Source organism: Rhinolophus hipposideros, assembly GCF_964194185.1.
Source record: "Rhinolophus hipposideros genome assembly, chromosome: 8".
NCBI classification, from domain to species: domain Eukaryota; kingdom Metazoa; phylum Chordata; class Mammalia; order Chiroptera; family Rhinolophidae; genus Rhinolophus; species Rhinolophus hipposideros.
In genome coordinates, this window is record NC_138054.1 from 58,046,488 (window position 1) to 58,063,981 (window position 17,494).

At 39.4% G+C, this 17,494-nt stretch overlaps 1 protein-coding gene across 4 annotated transcripts in view; it reads right to left on the reverse strand.

Annotated features, from left to right (window-relative positions):
• Window positions 1-12,917, reverse strand: part of SCP2 (sterol carrier protein 2) — a 99,247-nt gene extending 86,330 nt beyond the window's left edge. The window contains exons 1-2 of one of the 4 annotated variants that reach the window (XM_081056111.1): window positions 12,702-12,917; window positions 2,922-2,979 (exon numbers count right to left, since the gene is read on the reverse strand). In XM_081056111.1, coding sequence (XP_080912237.1) covers window positions 2,922-2,979; window positions 12,702-12,767 — 124 coding nt within the window. In that variant the 5' untranslated portion in view covers window positions 12,768-12,917. Of the gene's footprint in view, window positions 1-2,921; window positions 2,980-3,606; window positions 3,712-12,648 lie in introns of those variants that run through there. The other 3 variants (XM_081056115.1, XM_081056112.1, XM_081056113.1) reach the window with 3 other exon arrangements.
• Window positions 12,918-17,494: the final 4,577 nt, after the last annotated feature.

Sequence of the window (17,494 nt, forward strand, 5' to 3'; positions counted from 1 at the left end):
TGGCTCCAAAAGATACATTAGAGCTGATTGTCCAGATAGGTCTTATTTTGGGGGAAACATGGTAGATTGAAGACAACGAGCTGCTGCTGAGCTTCTGGAGGGGTGGCCATATCTCCAGGCGGCTCAGTTGGTTAGAGCACGCGCTCTCAACAATAAGGTTGCCAGTTCAATTCCTGCATGGTACAGTGGGCTGCGCCCCCTGCAACTAAGATTGAAAACGGCGACTGGACTTGGAGCTGAGCTGTGCCCTCCACAACTAGATTGAAGGACAATGACTTGGAGCTGATGGGCCCTGGAGAAACACACTGTTCTCCAATATTCACTAATAAAAAATTTTTTTAAAGTTTAAAAAAAGTAACTAGAGATGAGGACAAATATTTAGCAAGATGTTCACCATAATTCTTCTAAAATGTCAAAAAAGTTGTGAACCTAAATGTCCAACAAACGTTATAGCATAGGGGCTGGCCCTGTGGCTCAGGTGGTTGGAGTGCTCTAACGCCGAAGTCGCCCTGGAGCTGGAGAGGGCGTGAGCAGCCAGAGGTTGGCGTGAGCAGCCAGAGGTTGGCGTGAGCTGCCGTGGGCTGCCCTGAGCTGCCCGGGCTGCAGGAGGCGGAAGGTTAGGGGAGGGGAAGCTATAGCATAGATACGTCATGAAATATTTTAAAAAGTAATTTCACAATTTTAAGCTACAAGAGATAGCCAGTACGTCTTCTAATTGCCAACGGCATGTTGTACCTAACATGCTCTACTCAGTGTCTGTGTGAACTTGCCCTGCGTTCCCTACTAGGTGGTAAGAGCCTTGAGATCTGTATACCACTCTACTGTGAATCCTTCCCAGTGCCCAAGATGTGCATGCTAATATTTATTGAACATGTTCTCCTAACATCAGGTTTTCTGTACATATATACTTCCCAATTCAAATCATTGTTAAATAAAAATGTTTTAAAGGGATAAGAAAAAAAAGGAAGCACCGATGTTATTTGAAACAGTTTCAAAGAGGAACCTGGTGTTGCTCTACCACTTAAATGAGTGTCGTTTGTATTTAGGTACAAGGGGTCCCTCTGAGGGAAAGGAGGATGGAGGAATGTGTAAAGAGCAGAAGTCTCTAAATGATGAAAGTGACAGGACACAATTCTGCTGGTTGTGCTCCCCTCCATTCTATGCATTTAGGAAATTACAGGAAAGAAAGTGGTAGCAGAACCTCCTCCTAAAACCAGTTTGGACAATTAGAGGGTAAGGCTTCTGGACCTACTATGCCATGAAACCAATCTCCTTGCCTCATCACCACAGTCTACAAATAAGTCCAGACACAGCAGAATGTAAAATCATTTATAGAATTTTATGGTATTTTCCCCCAAGTTGTGCTTGAATATACATTCAATTAAATGAGACTGATGTAGTCTGAAGGTGCACATATCTCACCTAATACTACATCAGATATGTCAGTGGAGTCTCCTTTTGCATCTCTCATTTCCCTACATACAGCGAACCAAGGGTATTTTTCAGATGAAAGTTGAGTTTTAACAGTTTATTCTAAATAAAAGTTCCTTTATTTAAATGTTTATTTTCCTAATTATGCTTGCAAAAGAAGAGAATTTTAAGCAGTAAGCAGAGTCAATGAGGCTGAATTTCTTGTTACTAGTCAATGCCCACAGTTAGTTTCAGACTTCCTAACTTCACCTCAACATTACTATCATAATAATCAAAATATTACATTCACATATTATTAAAGTAACCTCATAACTAAATAAAAGGAACAAAAATATATAGAAAGAATTGTTTAAAGCATCTCCCACTTCAGACACAGGCAGACGCTGTTTGGAGACATCAGTCAAGAGAATATTTAACAACACAAAAGATAAACATTAAGTGAACAGTGTCCACCCAGAGAATCAATATCAATTAATTAAATCTCATGAACCTTCCTTTTGAGGAGCAGAGATGCTCTGATTCCATGTATAGTAATGTCCAAATATTGAGTTAAATAAACTCAGAAACAAAATCCAAATATACGGGCATTGGATACTAGGTACTACTGGTGGAGATAAGGAGTAATGTCTAATGAATTATTACAGTAATGGTTTTTGGGTTGCGTGGCAACAAGCTAGCAGGAATAGGATGGGGCGGGAAGGCTTCCCAGGAGGAGGACTATACCTAACAACTTCATGAGACCAAGTTGCTCCCAAGGTCTCCATGTGCTGGGAAGCTGGTATTTCCCAGCACTTCCTTAAACAACTGACACCTAAACTTAGACTGCTTGTCTCTAAGTCTAAAATATTTATTTCCACCATGTAAAGAAGCTTTCATGCCTGTCCTGGAACTCGGGTCTATAGCTGAGACAGCTGCAGCCTGGCCCAAGCATGTTTCTCTGAAGCATGCCTAGAGAACAAGGACCCACACACCGATGGACCCTTCTCTCTTTGAGTTCCAGCTCACTAGTATTCACCCAAATCCTTTGCTTAATACTCATTAGAATAAACAACAACAAACAGCATCACCTTATTTAGCCTAGTGACAGAAAAAGAATTCTCCCTGTTGGCTCAGGGCAGTATTACTGGTATGTAATACATTTTGAATGTGACTATCCCTTTCCTAGGAGAGGAAGACACTAATTTTGTCATAACTCCTAGAATCAAATTGGTCCTTTTAATGACCCTACCTTTCTCTCCCACGAGCCCTTTGCTATCCCAACACATGGTTGGATAACACATAAAATCACAGGCCACTGTCTGCTCTGGCTATCTAGCTAAGAATGCCCCAGCTCTTTTTACTTTCTCCTCTCCAGTGAGCCACTAGGCAATTGTCTGTATACGTTCTTCTCCCTTGACCAGGCTTCCTTTTATGGTTGCAAGACTGCAGCACAATTAAGACAGACCACACAATAAACTAAAACATTCAAAGATCTGAACGTTCTATATTACCTGCTTCTTTTGCCAAGTCAGGGTAGTCTCTTGAATTCTCAACTCCAGGCTTTGTGAACTAGAAATATAGAAAAGATAATAAATAGGAACAAATTTAGTTAGATTGCCTCACAAGAGATTCGCAGAAATTCATTCTTCTATTCATTTAAATAAAAACATATTGAGCATCTATCATATTCCTGGATTTAATATATAGTCCTTAACCTCAGGGAGCTTCCAGTCTAATGGAAAATAGGAAGTTAGACTACAGCATCATAAGTACAGGACGATTTGGAAGAGACCACTACCCAGACTCAGAGGGAGGACTAGAAAGGCTTCCCAGAGGAACTGACATTTAAATTAAGTCTTTAAGGATGAGTAGTAGTCAGCTAAGTGATAAAACGGGAAATTCTAGAGCAAGGCATAGAAGTAAGAGAATGTGATTCAATCCAGGTACTGCAAACAATTTTTATATTGCAAAGGTTGAAGCACAAGATGGGAAGTGACAAGTATTAGGGATGGAAAAGTAATATAGGACCAAATGATAACTACTAACACTTACTGGGAATTTACTGCATTAATGCATTGTGTGTAAGCACTTCACATGTATTAATACTTTTAATCCTCACAACACTAAGAAGTAGGTACTGTTATTATCACCACTTTATAATAAAGAACTAGAGCACAGAAAGATTAAGTAACTTGCCCAAGGACACACAGCTAATAGTAGAGCTGAAACTTCAGATAGTCTGGCTCCAGAGTCAACTCACAAGGGAACTTATAGGCCCTCCTATGATGTCTGGGCTTTATCCTGAAGACAACAGATTTTTTTTTAAAAAGAGACTGAAATAAAACAATGAGATATTATTACACACCTATTAGAAAGGCCAAAATCCAAACACAAAATGCTCACAAGAATGTGGAGTAACAGGAACTCTCATTCATAGCTGGTGAAAATGCAAACTGGCATAGTGACTTGGGAAGACAGTTTGGTAGTTTCTTACAAAACTAAATAGACTCTTACCATTATCAGCCAGCAATTATTCTCCTTGGTATTTACCCAAATGAGTTGAAAACTTATGTCCACACAAAAACCTGCATATGGATGCTTATAGTAGCTTTATAATTCCCAAAACTTGGAAACAACCAAGATGCCTTTAGTAGGTAAATGGATAATCTGTGGTATATTCAGACAATGGAATATTATTCAGCGCTAAAAAGATATGAACTATCAAGCCACGCAGAGATATGGAGGAACTTTATAAATGTATAATATAATACTAAGTGAAGAAGCCAATCTAAAAAGGCTACATACTGTATGATTCCAACTATTTGACATTCTGGAAAAGGCAATACTATGAAGACAGTAAACAGATCAGTGGTTGAGATGAGGGGTTGAGACCAGGCAGAGCAGAGGAGTTTTAGGGTGGTGAACCTATTCTGCATGATACTATGATGGATACATGTCATTATTCATTTGTCCAAATCCATAGAATATATAACACCAGGACTGAACCCTGATGAACTGTATGGACTTCTGAGTGATACTGATGTGTCACCGTTAACAAAGGTACCTCTCTGGTGCAGATCACTGATAGTGGGCGAAGCTGTGCCATGTGTGAGGGCAGGGAGCATATGGGAACTCTGTACTTTCTGCTCAATTTTGCACTGAACCTAAAACTGCTTTGAAAAAATTAAGCTCTGTTTTGAGAGAGAGAAAGACTGGGATGAGAAGACCTGAATTTTAGATCATTCTAGATGCAATGTGGAGAAATGAATGAAGGGAGCAAGGCGAGAGAGAGTGAGACCAAATGGCATGTTTCTGAAATAGTCCAAGTGAGAGCTGATTAACATAGTAGCAAAAAGGATGGGAAGAAGTAGACAGCCTTAAGAAACACAAAGGAAGTAAAATCTACTGAACTTGGTGACTGCTTTGCTGGTCAGTGCTTGTACTAAAGAGAAACGGCTTTCAAAAATTTCTGGCTGCAGGGGAGGCCAGATAGCTCAGTTGGTTAGAGCGCAAACTCTGAACAGGGTTGGTTGCCAGTTTGATTACCACAAGGGCCAGTGAGCTGCGCCCCCCGCAACTAAGATTGAAAACGGCGACTGGACTTGGAGCTGAGATGCGCCATGGAAAAACACACTGTTCCCCAATAAATAAATAAAAATTTTAATTTCTGACTGCAAACCACAGTAAAATACATATTACAACACAACCCAGCAGAAACATACAAGTAACTGGCCCCCTAACTGGTTCCAGGACCCCTCCCCAGATACCGAAATCCACAGGTACTCAAGTCCTTTATATAAAATGGTGTAGTATTTGCACATAATCTACACACATCCTCCAATATACTTTAAATCATCTCTAGATTATTTATAATACCCAATACAATATAAATGCTATGTAAATAGTGTTATGCTGTATTGATTAGGGAATAATGACAGGAAAAAAAGTCTGTATATATTCAGTACAGATATACCCATCACAATCATTGTAGGCCTAACTACATAGTATACGTCAGCAATAAAATAATATTTTTTGGGAATATTTTTGATCCATGGAACCCACAGATAGAGGGCCAACTGTATATTCATATATAATTAAAGCAAAGTCATTACTTACCTTTAATACATTGGTACAATATTTTCTATTTTTCAATTTTTTTTAATTCTAGAGGCAACCTTTAAATCGATTTCATGACCCCCCCCCCAAAGGGTCACAAAACCCAGTTTGAAACACGGTATAGATACTTCATGTAAATGCCACACTTTAATGCACAGTGCTAAATCCAGCAGTTGAACTAAATCAAAACAAAACATTTAACATTTATTCCTGTCTCTAACCCATCCCAACAATTCATAATTTCTGAATTACGGAATCCTTCATAATTCCCTAATTCAGAATCCAAAAATTGCCTATTCTTCCTACTTACTCTTCAGTTCACTAGTCACAATGAGAGCATGTACAGAGAGCTTACTATAAAGACTACTGTGCTAGGCTCCAGCAAGTAATACGCGTTAATGAATAAATTACCAGCCATGTAGTGAAATACCATCATGTCCCCATTTCTTACTGAAATCAAGGCAATTTTTAAAAGGTTAGTCAAGCAAATAACACATACAACATTCAAAATTAAAAGCATGTTTAGGTGAAAACTACTAAGTCAATTAACAGATTGGATAAATTGGTACATGAACTAGGTTACACAATAGACTATGTTACATCAATGAGAGTGAATAATCTGTAACTACACATAAAACCCTGGATGAATCTCACAAACATAATGTTGAAGAAAAAAGCCAGAACTAATCTACGGTATTAAATGTCAGAAATCAGGATAATGGTAACCCTTTGCAGGCGAGGAGTCAGTGACTAGATCAGAATAAGTGGGATTTCTGAGGGCTGCTGATGTTCTACTTATATATTTTATTTTTAGTTTTTATTTTTTTAATCAAAGAGATGCAAAAAAAAAATAAGTATCGCAACGCTTATAGTAAAAATGGCAATCCAGTTTCATTACTCCTTATCCACTAGTCTTGCTCCTAAATCATCCACTTTCAATTCTTTTAGATATTTCTTTCATAAACTGCCATGTTTCTAAATATCCTTATACTATTATTTCTTTCTTTATCAATTTAAGAAATTATGTAATGATATCCAATAAGGGCCAATAAGAATTAGTTCTCTTGGGCCACCTCATATTTACATTTATACTTCCCCCATCCTCCTGATATAGTTGAATCACAATTTTTTATTAAATTTTTTATTAAATCAGCGTTTACCTTATTAAGTAAATATATCTTATTATGGAGCCAAGTTAGGTGCTACAATTATATTTCCTTTATTGTAAATTGTGGTGTTTTTTCTGGAGTTATTAACTGCCTCATTTTTTAAAGTTTTAATCCTTTTATTGTAAATACCAGAGATACAGAAACACACACACATACACACCAAAAAATGTGTATGTTGTGTATATTCTAATGAACTATTTTTAAGCAACGACTCTTGCAACCACTGACAAATATTCCCTCCTTCACCAAGCTCTAGTCAGGCTCCTCTACTCTCTACTAGGCCCCATAATTGGCCTATAAAGACTTAAACACTAACCACATTTCCCCGAAAAATAAAACCAGGTCTTATATTAATTCTTGCTCCAAAAGATGCATTAGGGCATATTTTTAGGGGATATCTTATTTTTTCATGTACAACAATCTACATTTATTCAAATACAGTCATGTCATCTTCTTCTGGAACATCGTCATAACATACTGTGTCCGTCTGGCTGACGATCTTAACTGGGGCTTATTTGCCAGGTAGGTCTTATTTTCGGGGAAACACGGTAGTTTGTAAAAGCTCCAGGCCACATCCCTAGGATGGCTCTAGCCCACTTAAAGTATCTGGCTGGGAACATTCAGGGCTGCCAAAAGAATCTGTGCCAGCTGACACCTGAATAGGGCCCCGGACTCCCAGTCTCTGTGGGAGGGTAAGAACCTAAGACTGAGTAAGTACCAGTTAGCAAATACATCTGGGTTTCATGTGGACTACCCCCTCTCCTTCACAGTTTTTCTAAGTTTTCACTTCTCTGACACCACTCACCACCCTCGTTCGCCCTTTAAAACACCCAGTCACCTCTGTATAAATCAAAGTTGAGTTCAGTTTACATTGGACTCTTTTCCCTTTTGCAATAGCATATTACTCATTAAAATGTCCTAATGCTTTATCTAGTGTTCACCTTTAGCTTTAAAACAACCATGCAGACCAAAATATTGAACTTTGCCTGCCACTCCAGAAATTTCTGAAAGCACTCTGTCCCAATCTCAATCCCCACCCCACTCCCAAAATAATTTCTATCGATTCTTACTGTAATCACTTTCTTGTGATATTTTATAGCTTTCTCTCCCAAGTGTGTATCAGTAGACACTATAGTTTAGTCTTGCCAATTTTTAAAAAATTTTATGGGCCTTTTAATTCTTTTAATTTACTGGTTCCCCTCCACTACTCTTTTCTTCTCAGTCTCAATAAAGAATCCAGAGCACTTGACCTGTAGCTTTCCAGAGCACAGACTTTGCCAATTGCATACTCATGCAGTTCAACACGTTCCTCTGTTCTCCATATTTCTTGTAAATTGGAAGCTGGATCCAGAAGCTTGCATAATCACATTCTATCCCTTGACAACACTAGAAGTGACACTGTATTCTATCATCGGGAAGCATATGTCTGATTGTTTCTCTCTGTGTGGTGTTAGCAGCTGTTGGTGCTCAATAACTAATTCCAGCAATTCTTAAACTTCCTGGGCTCAGAACCCCTTTACTCGCTTCGAAGATGTCAAAGAGCTTTTGATGATGAGACTTGTATTTATCAATATTTACTATCTGACCACTTAAAACTGAGGACATTTAAAAATATTTTTCAATTATATTGAAAAAATAAACCCATTACATGTTAACATTATTTTTATTTAAAATAACTATATTGTCCCCCAAAAAAGCGATGAGTACCATTGTTTTGCACTTCTGCAATTCTCTTTAATATCTGGTTTAATAGGAGACAGTTGAATTCTCATATCTGATTCTTCAACCTTTGCATTACCGTGTTTTAGTTGAAGTCTGTGAAGTAAATATGACCTCCCAAATATGTAGTTGGAAAACGGAGGAGTATTTTAACAGCCTTTTAAGATAATTGTGGATATTCTTTTTTAACACTACACTAAAGCTTGATAGGTTAGTTGCAATGTGGAATTTAAAACCATATCAATGAACTTTTCATACTCTGGTATATTAAAATCCATTGAAATCTTGCACTTTGAATGGAATGGCAATCTGGCTTTCCTCTAGAGCTATTTGAAAGAATTTTCCAAACTTCTGCCAGGAAGCTCGTGTATATACTATACGTCTGGTTGCCAGTGTTCTGGAAACAGGGCTGGAAAGTACCAACATTTAGTATGCAGAATTTCAATTAATTCCCTTTTTTCAACTTGGGCCTCACTCCTGCCTTCCACTATGTCTAAAGGCCCAGATGATTCTAGAACCTCATTTGTTCAGTTTCTCCAGAGAACAAGCTTCCAATACTCTGATAAGGAAGGGCCTGGTGGTAAAAGGGATCTTGGGATCTAATTATTCCATAGGGGTCTTTTCCTTTCCTCCCCTCACCCCCACTTTACTTTGGCACCTACTACATCAAGTCCCGAGCCTTCTAGAATTCTGCAGGGAAACTCAACCAGTATAACTGTCCTTAGGGAACTTGCATTGTGGGTCCCTCTCTTCTGAGTCAATAACCATGGCTCCATCAGTATTTTTGTGACTTCTCTCTACTATTGTTTTCTCTCCTATTTGCTTCACCCTTGTGGGTTAATACCTTTTTTATTTCCTTACTGTCATTTTAGTGGGAGCTGGAAAGCACCAATAAACTCATATTATCAATCTGCCATGTTTTACCAAATGTCCCAATGCGTTGTATTTAAATTACTTGTTTACCCTTTTCTCCTCCATCGTATACATTCTTTAAAAACAGGAGCCTCACTTTTTGCATCTTCGTATTCCTAGCATCTAAAAATACTGTGTTTATTGAATAGTAACGTATGGTAGAGACAGCATTGAAGGAACATGAGAGTTTAAGTAGTCAGTTCCAAAATTTAGCAGCTATATCGAGACAGATAAATTACTCAGCCCGGCTGAGCCTGAGAGATGGACAAAGTGGAGAAAATAATCTATTACATGGTGAGGATTAAATGAGATAATGTAATATTTTTCAAAGTGTAGGTTTGCAGAGGGTGACAAAATTAATTTTAAGGGTTGTAGGTTGTGAGCAGCATTTTTAAAAATAAAATAGAATAGGAAATATCAAGAGTTTATCACACATAGTAAGGGTTTAGCAAACTTGTTACAGTTGTGTGTGTGCACAGGGTTGTGATGTAAGATATATTTCTTTCTGGGGGTCATAGAATTATCACACATAAAAGAATTAGAAAAATTAAGTGCTGAATTATATAGTCCTGACTTCAAGGGCACTAGAATTTCAAAAAAGGTGACCAGCGTAATTTAGAGCAGTCTGAGGAAGTTTTAAGAAAATACGGGACATGGACTCTGAATGTCTGTCCTCCCAAAATTCACATATTGAAATCTAACCCTCAATGTGATTGTATTTGGAGGTGGGACCTTTGGGAAGTCATGAGAACGGAGCCCTCACGAATGGGATTAGTGCCCTTATACTAAGAGACCCCAGAGAACTTCTTTGCCCTTTCTTCCATGTGAGGACATAGCAAGAAAACAGCCATCTATGAACCAGGAAGTAGAACCTTACCAGACACTAAGTCTGCCCTCACCTTGATCTTGAACCTCCCAGCCTCCAGACTGTGAAAAATAAATATGGGTTGTTACCCAGTCTATGATATTGTTGTTATGCCAGCACAGAGTAAGACCAGTTGTTGAAAACAGGCAGAATTTAAATCAACAAAAAGAGGGCATATCAGGAGGTAGGTGGCAAAAACAAAGGGACCTGGCCTGCTTTCATCCAGGTGGCAGTGGTGATTTAGCTGTTAAAACCTGTTGACATTCACAATAGGAATTCTAACTCATTTCCTACACAGATAATAAAATCTCATTAAGAGAGTTTCAAGTTGTCTGGATAATTCAGCTATCCAAATTAAAAACCGTAACACAGGAACCCAACCTGTTGAGATCTATGAATGGAGCTTAAACTGTTACCTAGGAAATTTCTCCTCTTCATCAAACCCTGCCCAGAGTTCCAAAAGATCAAACCCAGAGGGAAGTACATTGGCCTAATAAGCACATCAATAAAGTTGCTTTCCATACTCCCAATTTCTTCCCTCAAGACTGTAACTAACACCTCTGACACCTCCACCTCCCAATGTGAAGAAAAGAAAAACATCGCCTACTTGCTAAAGGGTTAGAAAGCTCTTTTTATGTGCTTTCTTATATAGCCAATATAACCATACATCCAACAGCCAATAAAGGATCTGACGGCATTGATACCATAATTTGAAAGGTTTTACAGTCCACCTATATTAGAAGTCCTCTCTCCCATGAAACAATAGGATGATGATGATCTCCAAGTATGTTTTATAATATATTAGTTAAATATATATATATATATACATATATATATATATATATAATTGTGTACTCATAGTCCATCGGTAAGATAATAAAAAATTTAAGGATGATTTCTCAGAAAAAGAACCTCCCCTAGGAGCTCTTTCACAAAGCACATCCATTTAGTATTGTTCAACTAACATTCATTGAGCGTCTTCAGGCACCAGATACTTTCAGGGTGCTAGAGATACAGCAATGGATTAGACATGGTACCACCTTGGAGAAGCTTACATGCTAGGCAAAATAGACAGAAACAGAATTTCAGTATAACACAGGAAGATAAAGGTTAAGCACAGGGGCTCCGTGGGACACTCAGGAAGATCTGAGGCTCCAGGAGAAGATCTGAACTGGCCTTTGAAAATTGCAATGAAATTAACCAAATGAAGACAAATGGTACAAGTAGTGAAAACAACAGAAGCAAAGCAATAGAAGCATAACAGGGTGGAGTGAAACTAAAAAAAGTTTGGCATTACTAGAGCATGGGGGTGGTGACTGTGTCAAAAAATGAGACTGTAGGAGCCTCTGGCCTTCTAAGTACCAAGCAGAGTACCACATGAGGAACAGAAACAAGGCTGGAGGATCCAGAAAACCTGCCACTTGTGCCAGGACTCTGAATAGCACTAGTATTTCTCCTCCTCATCATCCACATTTCCAATTGTCCCTGAGAGGGGAGCCAACAGAGTACAATAGTACCTAACTCCATATACTATGTTTCCCCAGAAATAATACCGGGTCTTATATTAATTTTTGCTCCGAAAGACGCATGAGGGCTTATGTTCAAGGGATGTCATCCTGAAAAATCTGCTAGGGCCTATTTTCCGGTTAGGTCTTATTTTCGGGGAAACACAGTATACTGTTTATATATATATATATATATATATATATATATATATATATATACACACATATATATATATGATAGTTGAATTTATAAATTAGGCATAGTAACAATAAGTAACAGTAAACTAGAACATTTATAGCAATATACTGTAATCAAAGTTATGTCAATGTGGTCTCCATCTCTCTCATAACTGGGACGGCTGCTAAGTGACTAACAGTGGGTCGTGCACACAGGGCATACAGCATGGATACAATGGATAAAGAAAGGATTCACATCCCAGGTTGGATGGAGTGGAATGGTGGGAGATTTCCTCATCCTACCCAGAACTGCAATTTAAAAATTATTATTTCTGCAATTTTCCATTTAATATTTTGGAACCCGATTGACCACAGGTAACCGAAACCACGGTAAGGGTGGACTCCAGTATTCCTACGAGGGCAGAGCTGGTGACATTCACAACCTGCTTCCCTTTGGGGTATGAGGCAGACCTTGCCTCATTTGAAGGTCCACTCAGAATCAAGGGAGGTGTGGGCTTTGGGTTATCTTGGGGTGTCCTTCACAAACTCTGACCCACGGAGGAAAGGGAAAGGGGAAGAGGAAAGAAATGGAAGCAGCAACAACCCTGAGACACTACGATCCCTCAGAGACAGCCTACGTCACAATCCTCCCGAGCCTCCACTCTGACGTCCCAGGGCCAAGAAGCAAGGTCTGGGCTGGGAGACGTCCTGGCCGCCCTCAAGGTTGGAATTCGGCCCTGCCCCGCCCCGTTTCGCGGTAACCTCGGCTTCTCACCCGCGCAGAGCGGAGCAGGGAGCCGGACGTCGGGGTTCCGCTGCTCAGTTTACCTTGGTCATCCCAACGCCCACCACAAAAACCCGGCGCAGGGGCGGAGACTGTAAGCTTGGAACCATGGCTCGAACCGTGGAGAAAGAAGGCGGGCACAGCGGACAACTGCGCAGCAGACGCGAGTGCGGACCGACTGCAGGAGCTGCAACAACCGAGCTCACTCCGGAGGGAACCAGGCGGGAGGCGGCGAGGGGGCGGGGCACGCTCCAGCGGAGGGAGGCGGGGCGACAGGGGCGCCTGAGCATGCGCGGAGGCGCCGGCCGCGCGCGCACCTTTGGGATGGGGCGGTGTTATGTAGCTCTTTGTAGAAAGATACGTACGCTCAATGTCCTCTCATTTTTTAAATTATCACTTCATTCATTCGGGCATTGTCTACATTCATGAATTTAACTGCCTCAGCTTCCATATGTATCTCAATTTATCCCAATCTTATGCTCAATAATTGAATTGCAAAAATATTTATGAAAATTAAAAATGGTCTAAATTTTCAAAAAATATATATATATATTTATGAATGTGAATCGCTAGTTTCTGCCCCCACTGTCCGCCCAAACTGCTTTTGTAGAGGTCATCAGTGGCCCTGTTTAGTTCATTCTGGGCAGATCAATAAAGAGTATTCAATGAACCCTCTCCCTTCCCCAACATGTTGAAGAACCCCACCCCCACCCAATGGCTGGACTGGTAGGTGATCTGGAAATAAAATTATCTCTTTTTAAAATCACTGGTGCTTGTTGGGGTTATCACTATGTCCATTAAATTTTAAACGAAAATGGCTCTAACCTCCTTCCTGGGTCGGATGGGAAACTAAGTTCTTCTCTGTGACTGTCGTGATTAACTGGGGTTTATATCAGTCTTGGTCATTTCTGACCCCCCCGCCCTTGCTTCCAGTGAATTAGTTCAGGTTATGGGTCATCTGGCCATCCCTCTATTTTCCTTTCCTATATATTGCTGGACACAACTTCACTTCCTTCAATTCTTAAAGAACCACAGACACAAGATTGCATCAGAAAGATTTTTACAGAAGGTTGGGGAGCAACTGTGGGACTTTGCCTCTCATCCTCAAAGGGATTAACGCTAACTGTTTTGGATTGAATTGTGTGTTTCGCCCCCCCCAACCCCCACAAAAAAAGAAAATTCATATGTTGAAGTCTTACCCCTCCAGTACCTCACAATGTGACGGTATTTGGAGGTAGGGTCGTTAAAGAGGTAATCAAGTTAAAATGAGGTCATGAGAGTGGGCCCCAAATCCAATATGACTGATGTCCTTGTAAGAGGAAATTTGGATGCATATGGGTGTAAAGGATAAACCATGTGAACACAAAAGGAAAAGATGGCCATCTAGAAGCCAAAGAGAGAGGCGTCGGACAAAACTAACCCTGCCAATACCTTAATCTAGCCTCCAGAACTGTTTTTTAAGCCAGCCAGTCTGCGGCATTTTGTTATGAGAGCACAATAAACTAAATAGGTTAAACAAAGGAAGTTCTTTTCCTAAGAGAAAATGTGGTGCCTGGTTTTTAAAATAACAAGGTGTTTCCCCACACGCACACCATTATTATTGTTTCTGGGACTCCAAGGAAGCTTAGCAAAGGAGCAAGGGAGGTAGGACAAGAGTCGTAATAACAATATGGCCATAGGTATTAACAACATATTTTCTACTTTTTAATCCTGCTGGTTTTAAACAGAAATAATCCCTTAGCAATCCCCTCTAAACTATAATACAAATTTTAAGAACTATTGTTTTAGTTATAAAACAATATAAAAGCAATACAAAGCACTCTCATATTGCTGATGGAAATATCTTTAACAGAGAGCAATTGGTCGTATATGTCAGAATTATAAATCACCTGCTCTGTGACCCAGAAATTCCAATTTTAGGAATTTAACCTACAAATATACCCACACAGGTGTGAAATGACATATGTACAAGGGTATTCATTTCAGCATTGCTTATAAAGCAAAACACTGGAAATAGTCTTAATATGCATCAATAGGAGGTTGGTTAAGTAAATTATGACACATCCATAAATTGAATACTATGCAGCTATGAAGAAAACATAGAAAACTCCTTATGCACTGATATGATCTTCACAATTAACCGTTATATGAAAAAAAATCAAGATGCAGAATAGTGTGTAAAGAAAGCTATATTTTGTATTATAAAGGAAGATAGTATTACTTAAGTATGCATGTATATATTTGGTTGAATTTGCACAAAATATTTTCAGAAAAATAGGAGAAGAAACTGGGAAGCTGGGAATAAGTGTGGCAGGGAGAATTTTTACAGTTTAAACTTTTGTACTTTTTGTGTTTTGATTCGTGTGTTGATTATCATCTACTCAAAAAAAGTAAGATGAAAACAAAACACTGACAAAAATTAAAACAAAGACATGATATAGTAACAAATAAAAGTAATACATACACAAGGTCAAAACATTCAAACAGTACAGATACATATAAAATTAAAAGAAAAAAAACTTCCCTCTTCCATACTGCATGCACTTATAGGAATATTTGTAATATTTTATCTAGCATTTCCAGGTGTTTTGTGGCAAAAGAGAATTTTTGGATTATCTAGTCCTCCACATTGAAAAGAGAAGTGTTATTCCCCAAACTTTTTGCATTAACAGCAATTTTTATTATCTTATTAGGTTCTCTCCATCTCTATGCACTCCTATTTTGAAACCAATACCCAGTGAACTGTCCACATTTGTTACATAATAAACCTGTGACTTCTTGTTCTATTGAGTTGGTAACCCTATCTTATCCACCAATGATATTGCTGTCTTTATCAGCCAATCAGAATTTCAAGAAACAACTGCACAATCAAATATGTGGTGATGGAAGGAGAACCGACTCTGGGTGGTCAACACATAATGTGAGATATAGATGATGTATTACAGAATTGTACACCTGAAATAATCTATGTAACTTTACTAACAATTGTCACCCCAATAAACTTTAATTAAAAAGGGGGGGACTGGCCCTGTGGCTCAGTCGGTTAGAGCTCTATGCTCCTAACTCTGAAGGCTCCGGTTCGATTCCCACATGGGCCAGTGTGCTTCTCAACCACAACGTTGCCAGTTCAATTCCTCGAGTCCCCCAAGGGATGGTGGGCAGCGCCCCCTGCAACTAAGGTTGAACACGGCACCCTGAGCTGAGCTGCCGCTGAGCTCCGGATGGCTCAGTTGGTTGGAGCGCATCCTCTCAACCACAAGGTTGCCAGTTTGATTCCTTGACTTCCACAAGGGATGGTGGGCTGCACCCCCTGCAACTAGTAATGGCAACTGAACCTGGAGCTGAGCTACGCCCTCCACAACTAAGATTGAAAGGACAACAAATTTGATTTGGAAAAAAGGCCTGGAAGTACACACTGTTCCCCAATAAAGTCCTGTTCCCCTTCCCCAATAAAATATTTTAAAGATTTTAAAAGTTTTAAATAAAAATAAATAAAAGCTAATAGACAAAAGCTCACATCAACCAATGAAGGCAAATTTTCTTCAACATCTTCCCTACAATTTCCCATATAAGTGAAATCATATGGTATTTGTCTTTGATTTATTTCACCTAGTATAATACCCTCTAGGTCCATCCATGTTGTCACAAATGGCAAGATTTTATTCTTTTTTATGGCTGAGAAATATTCCATTGTATATATATACCACATCTTCTTTATCCATTCATCTGTCGATTGCTTCTATATCTTGGCTATTATAAACAATGCTGCAATGAACATAATGGTGCTTATATCTTTCCGAATTATTGTTTTTAAATTTTTTGCATAAATACCCAGAATTGGAATTGCTGGGTCATATGGCAGCTCTATTTTGAATTTTTTGAGGAATCTCCATACTGTTTTCCATAGTGACTGCACCTATTTACTATACCACCAAAAATGCACAAGAGTTCCCTTTTCTCCACATCCTCACCAACACTTGTCATTTGTTGTCTTTTTGATTAGCCATTCTGACAGGTACGAGACTGTATCTCAGTTTAATTTGCATTTTCCTGATGATTAGTGATGTTAAGCATCTTTTCATGTGTCTGTTGGCCCTCTGTATGTTGTCTTTGGACAAATGTCTCTTCAGGTCCTCGTCCCATTTTTCAAATTAAATAGTTTGTTTTTTTGATGTTGAGCTGTATGAATTGTTCATATATTTTGTATATTAGCCCCTTTTCATATATATCCTTTGCAAATATCTTCTCTCATTCAGTAGGTTGCCCTTTCTTCTTGTTGATGGTTTTATATATATATATGTGGTCTGCCAATTAAGTTCGTGAACTCATCCTAGAAAAAGTGCTATTACATACCTCATTGCTGAATATCTCTATGATCACTTTCAAAGTACTCCCCTTAGGACACTGCACCGATGCCAGTGCCTAGTCCACCCTTCAAAGCAATTTTAGAATTCTTTTTCTGGGGACCAACCTGGTGGTTCAGGTGGTTGGAGTGCCATGCTCCTAACTCTGGGATCACGTGATTCAATTCCCACAAGGACCAGTGAGCTGCACCCTCTACAGCTAAGGTTGTGAACAATGGCTCTTCCTGGAGCTGGGCTGCCATGAGCAGCCAAAAGTCGGCACGGGCTGCTGTGTGCTGCAGTGAGATATCATGTGCCAGGAGCGGCTGGTGAGCAGCCGACCAGTAGCCAGTCGGTTGGAGCACAGTCTCATAATACCACCAGCATGGGCCAGGGAGCTGTGTCCTACACAACTAGACTGAGAAACATCGGCTTGAACCGGTGGGGGTCGGGGGAGAGAGGCGGAAGAAGGGAGGAAAAAATAATTCTTTTTC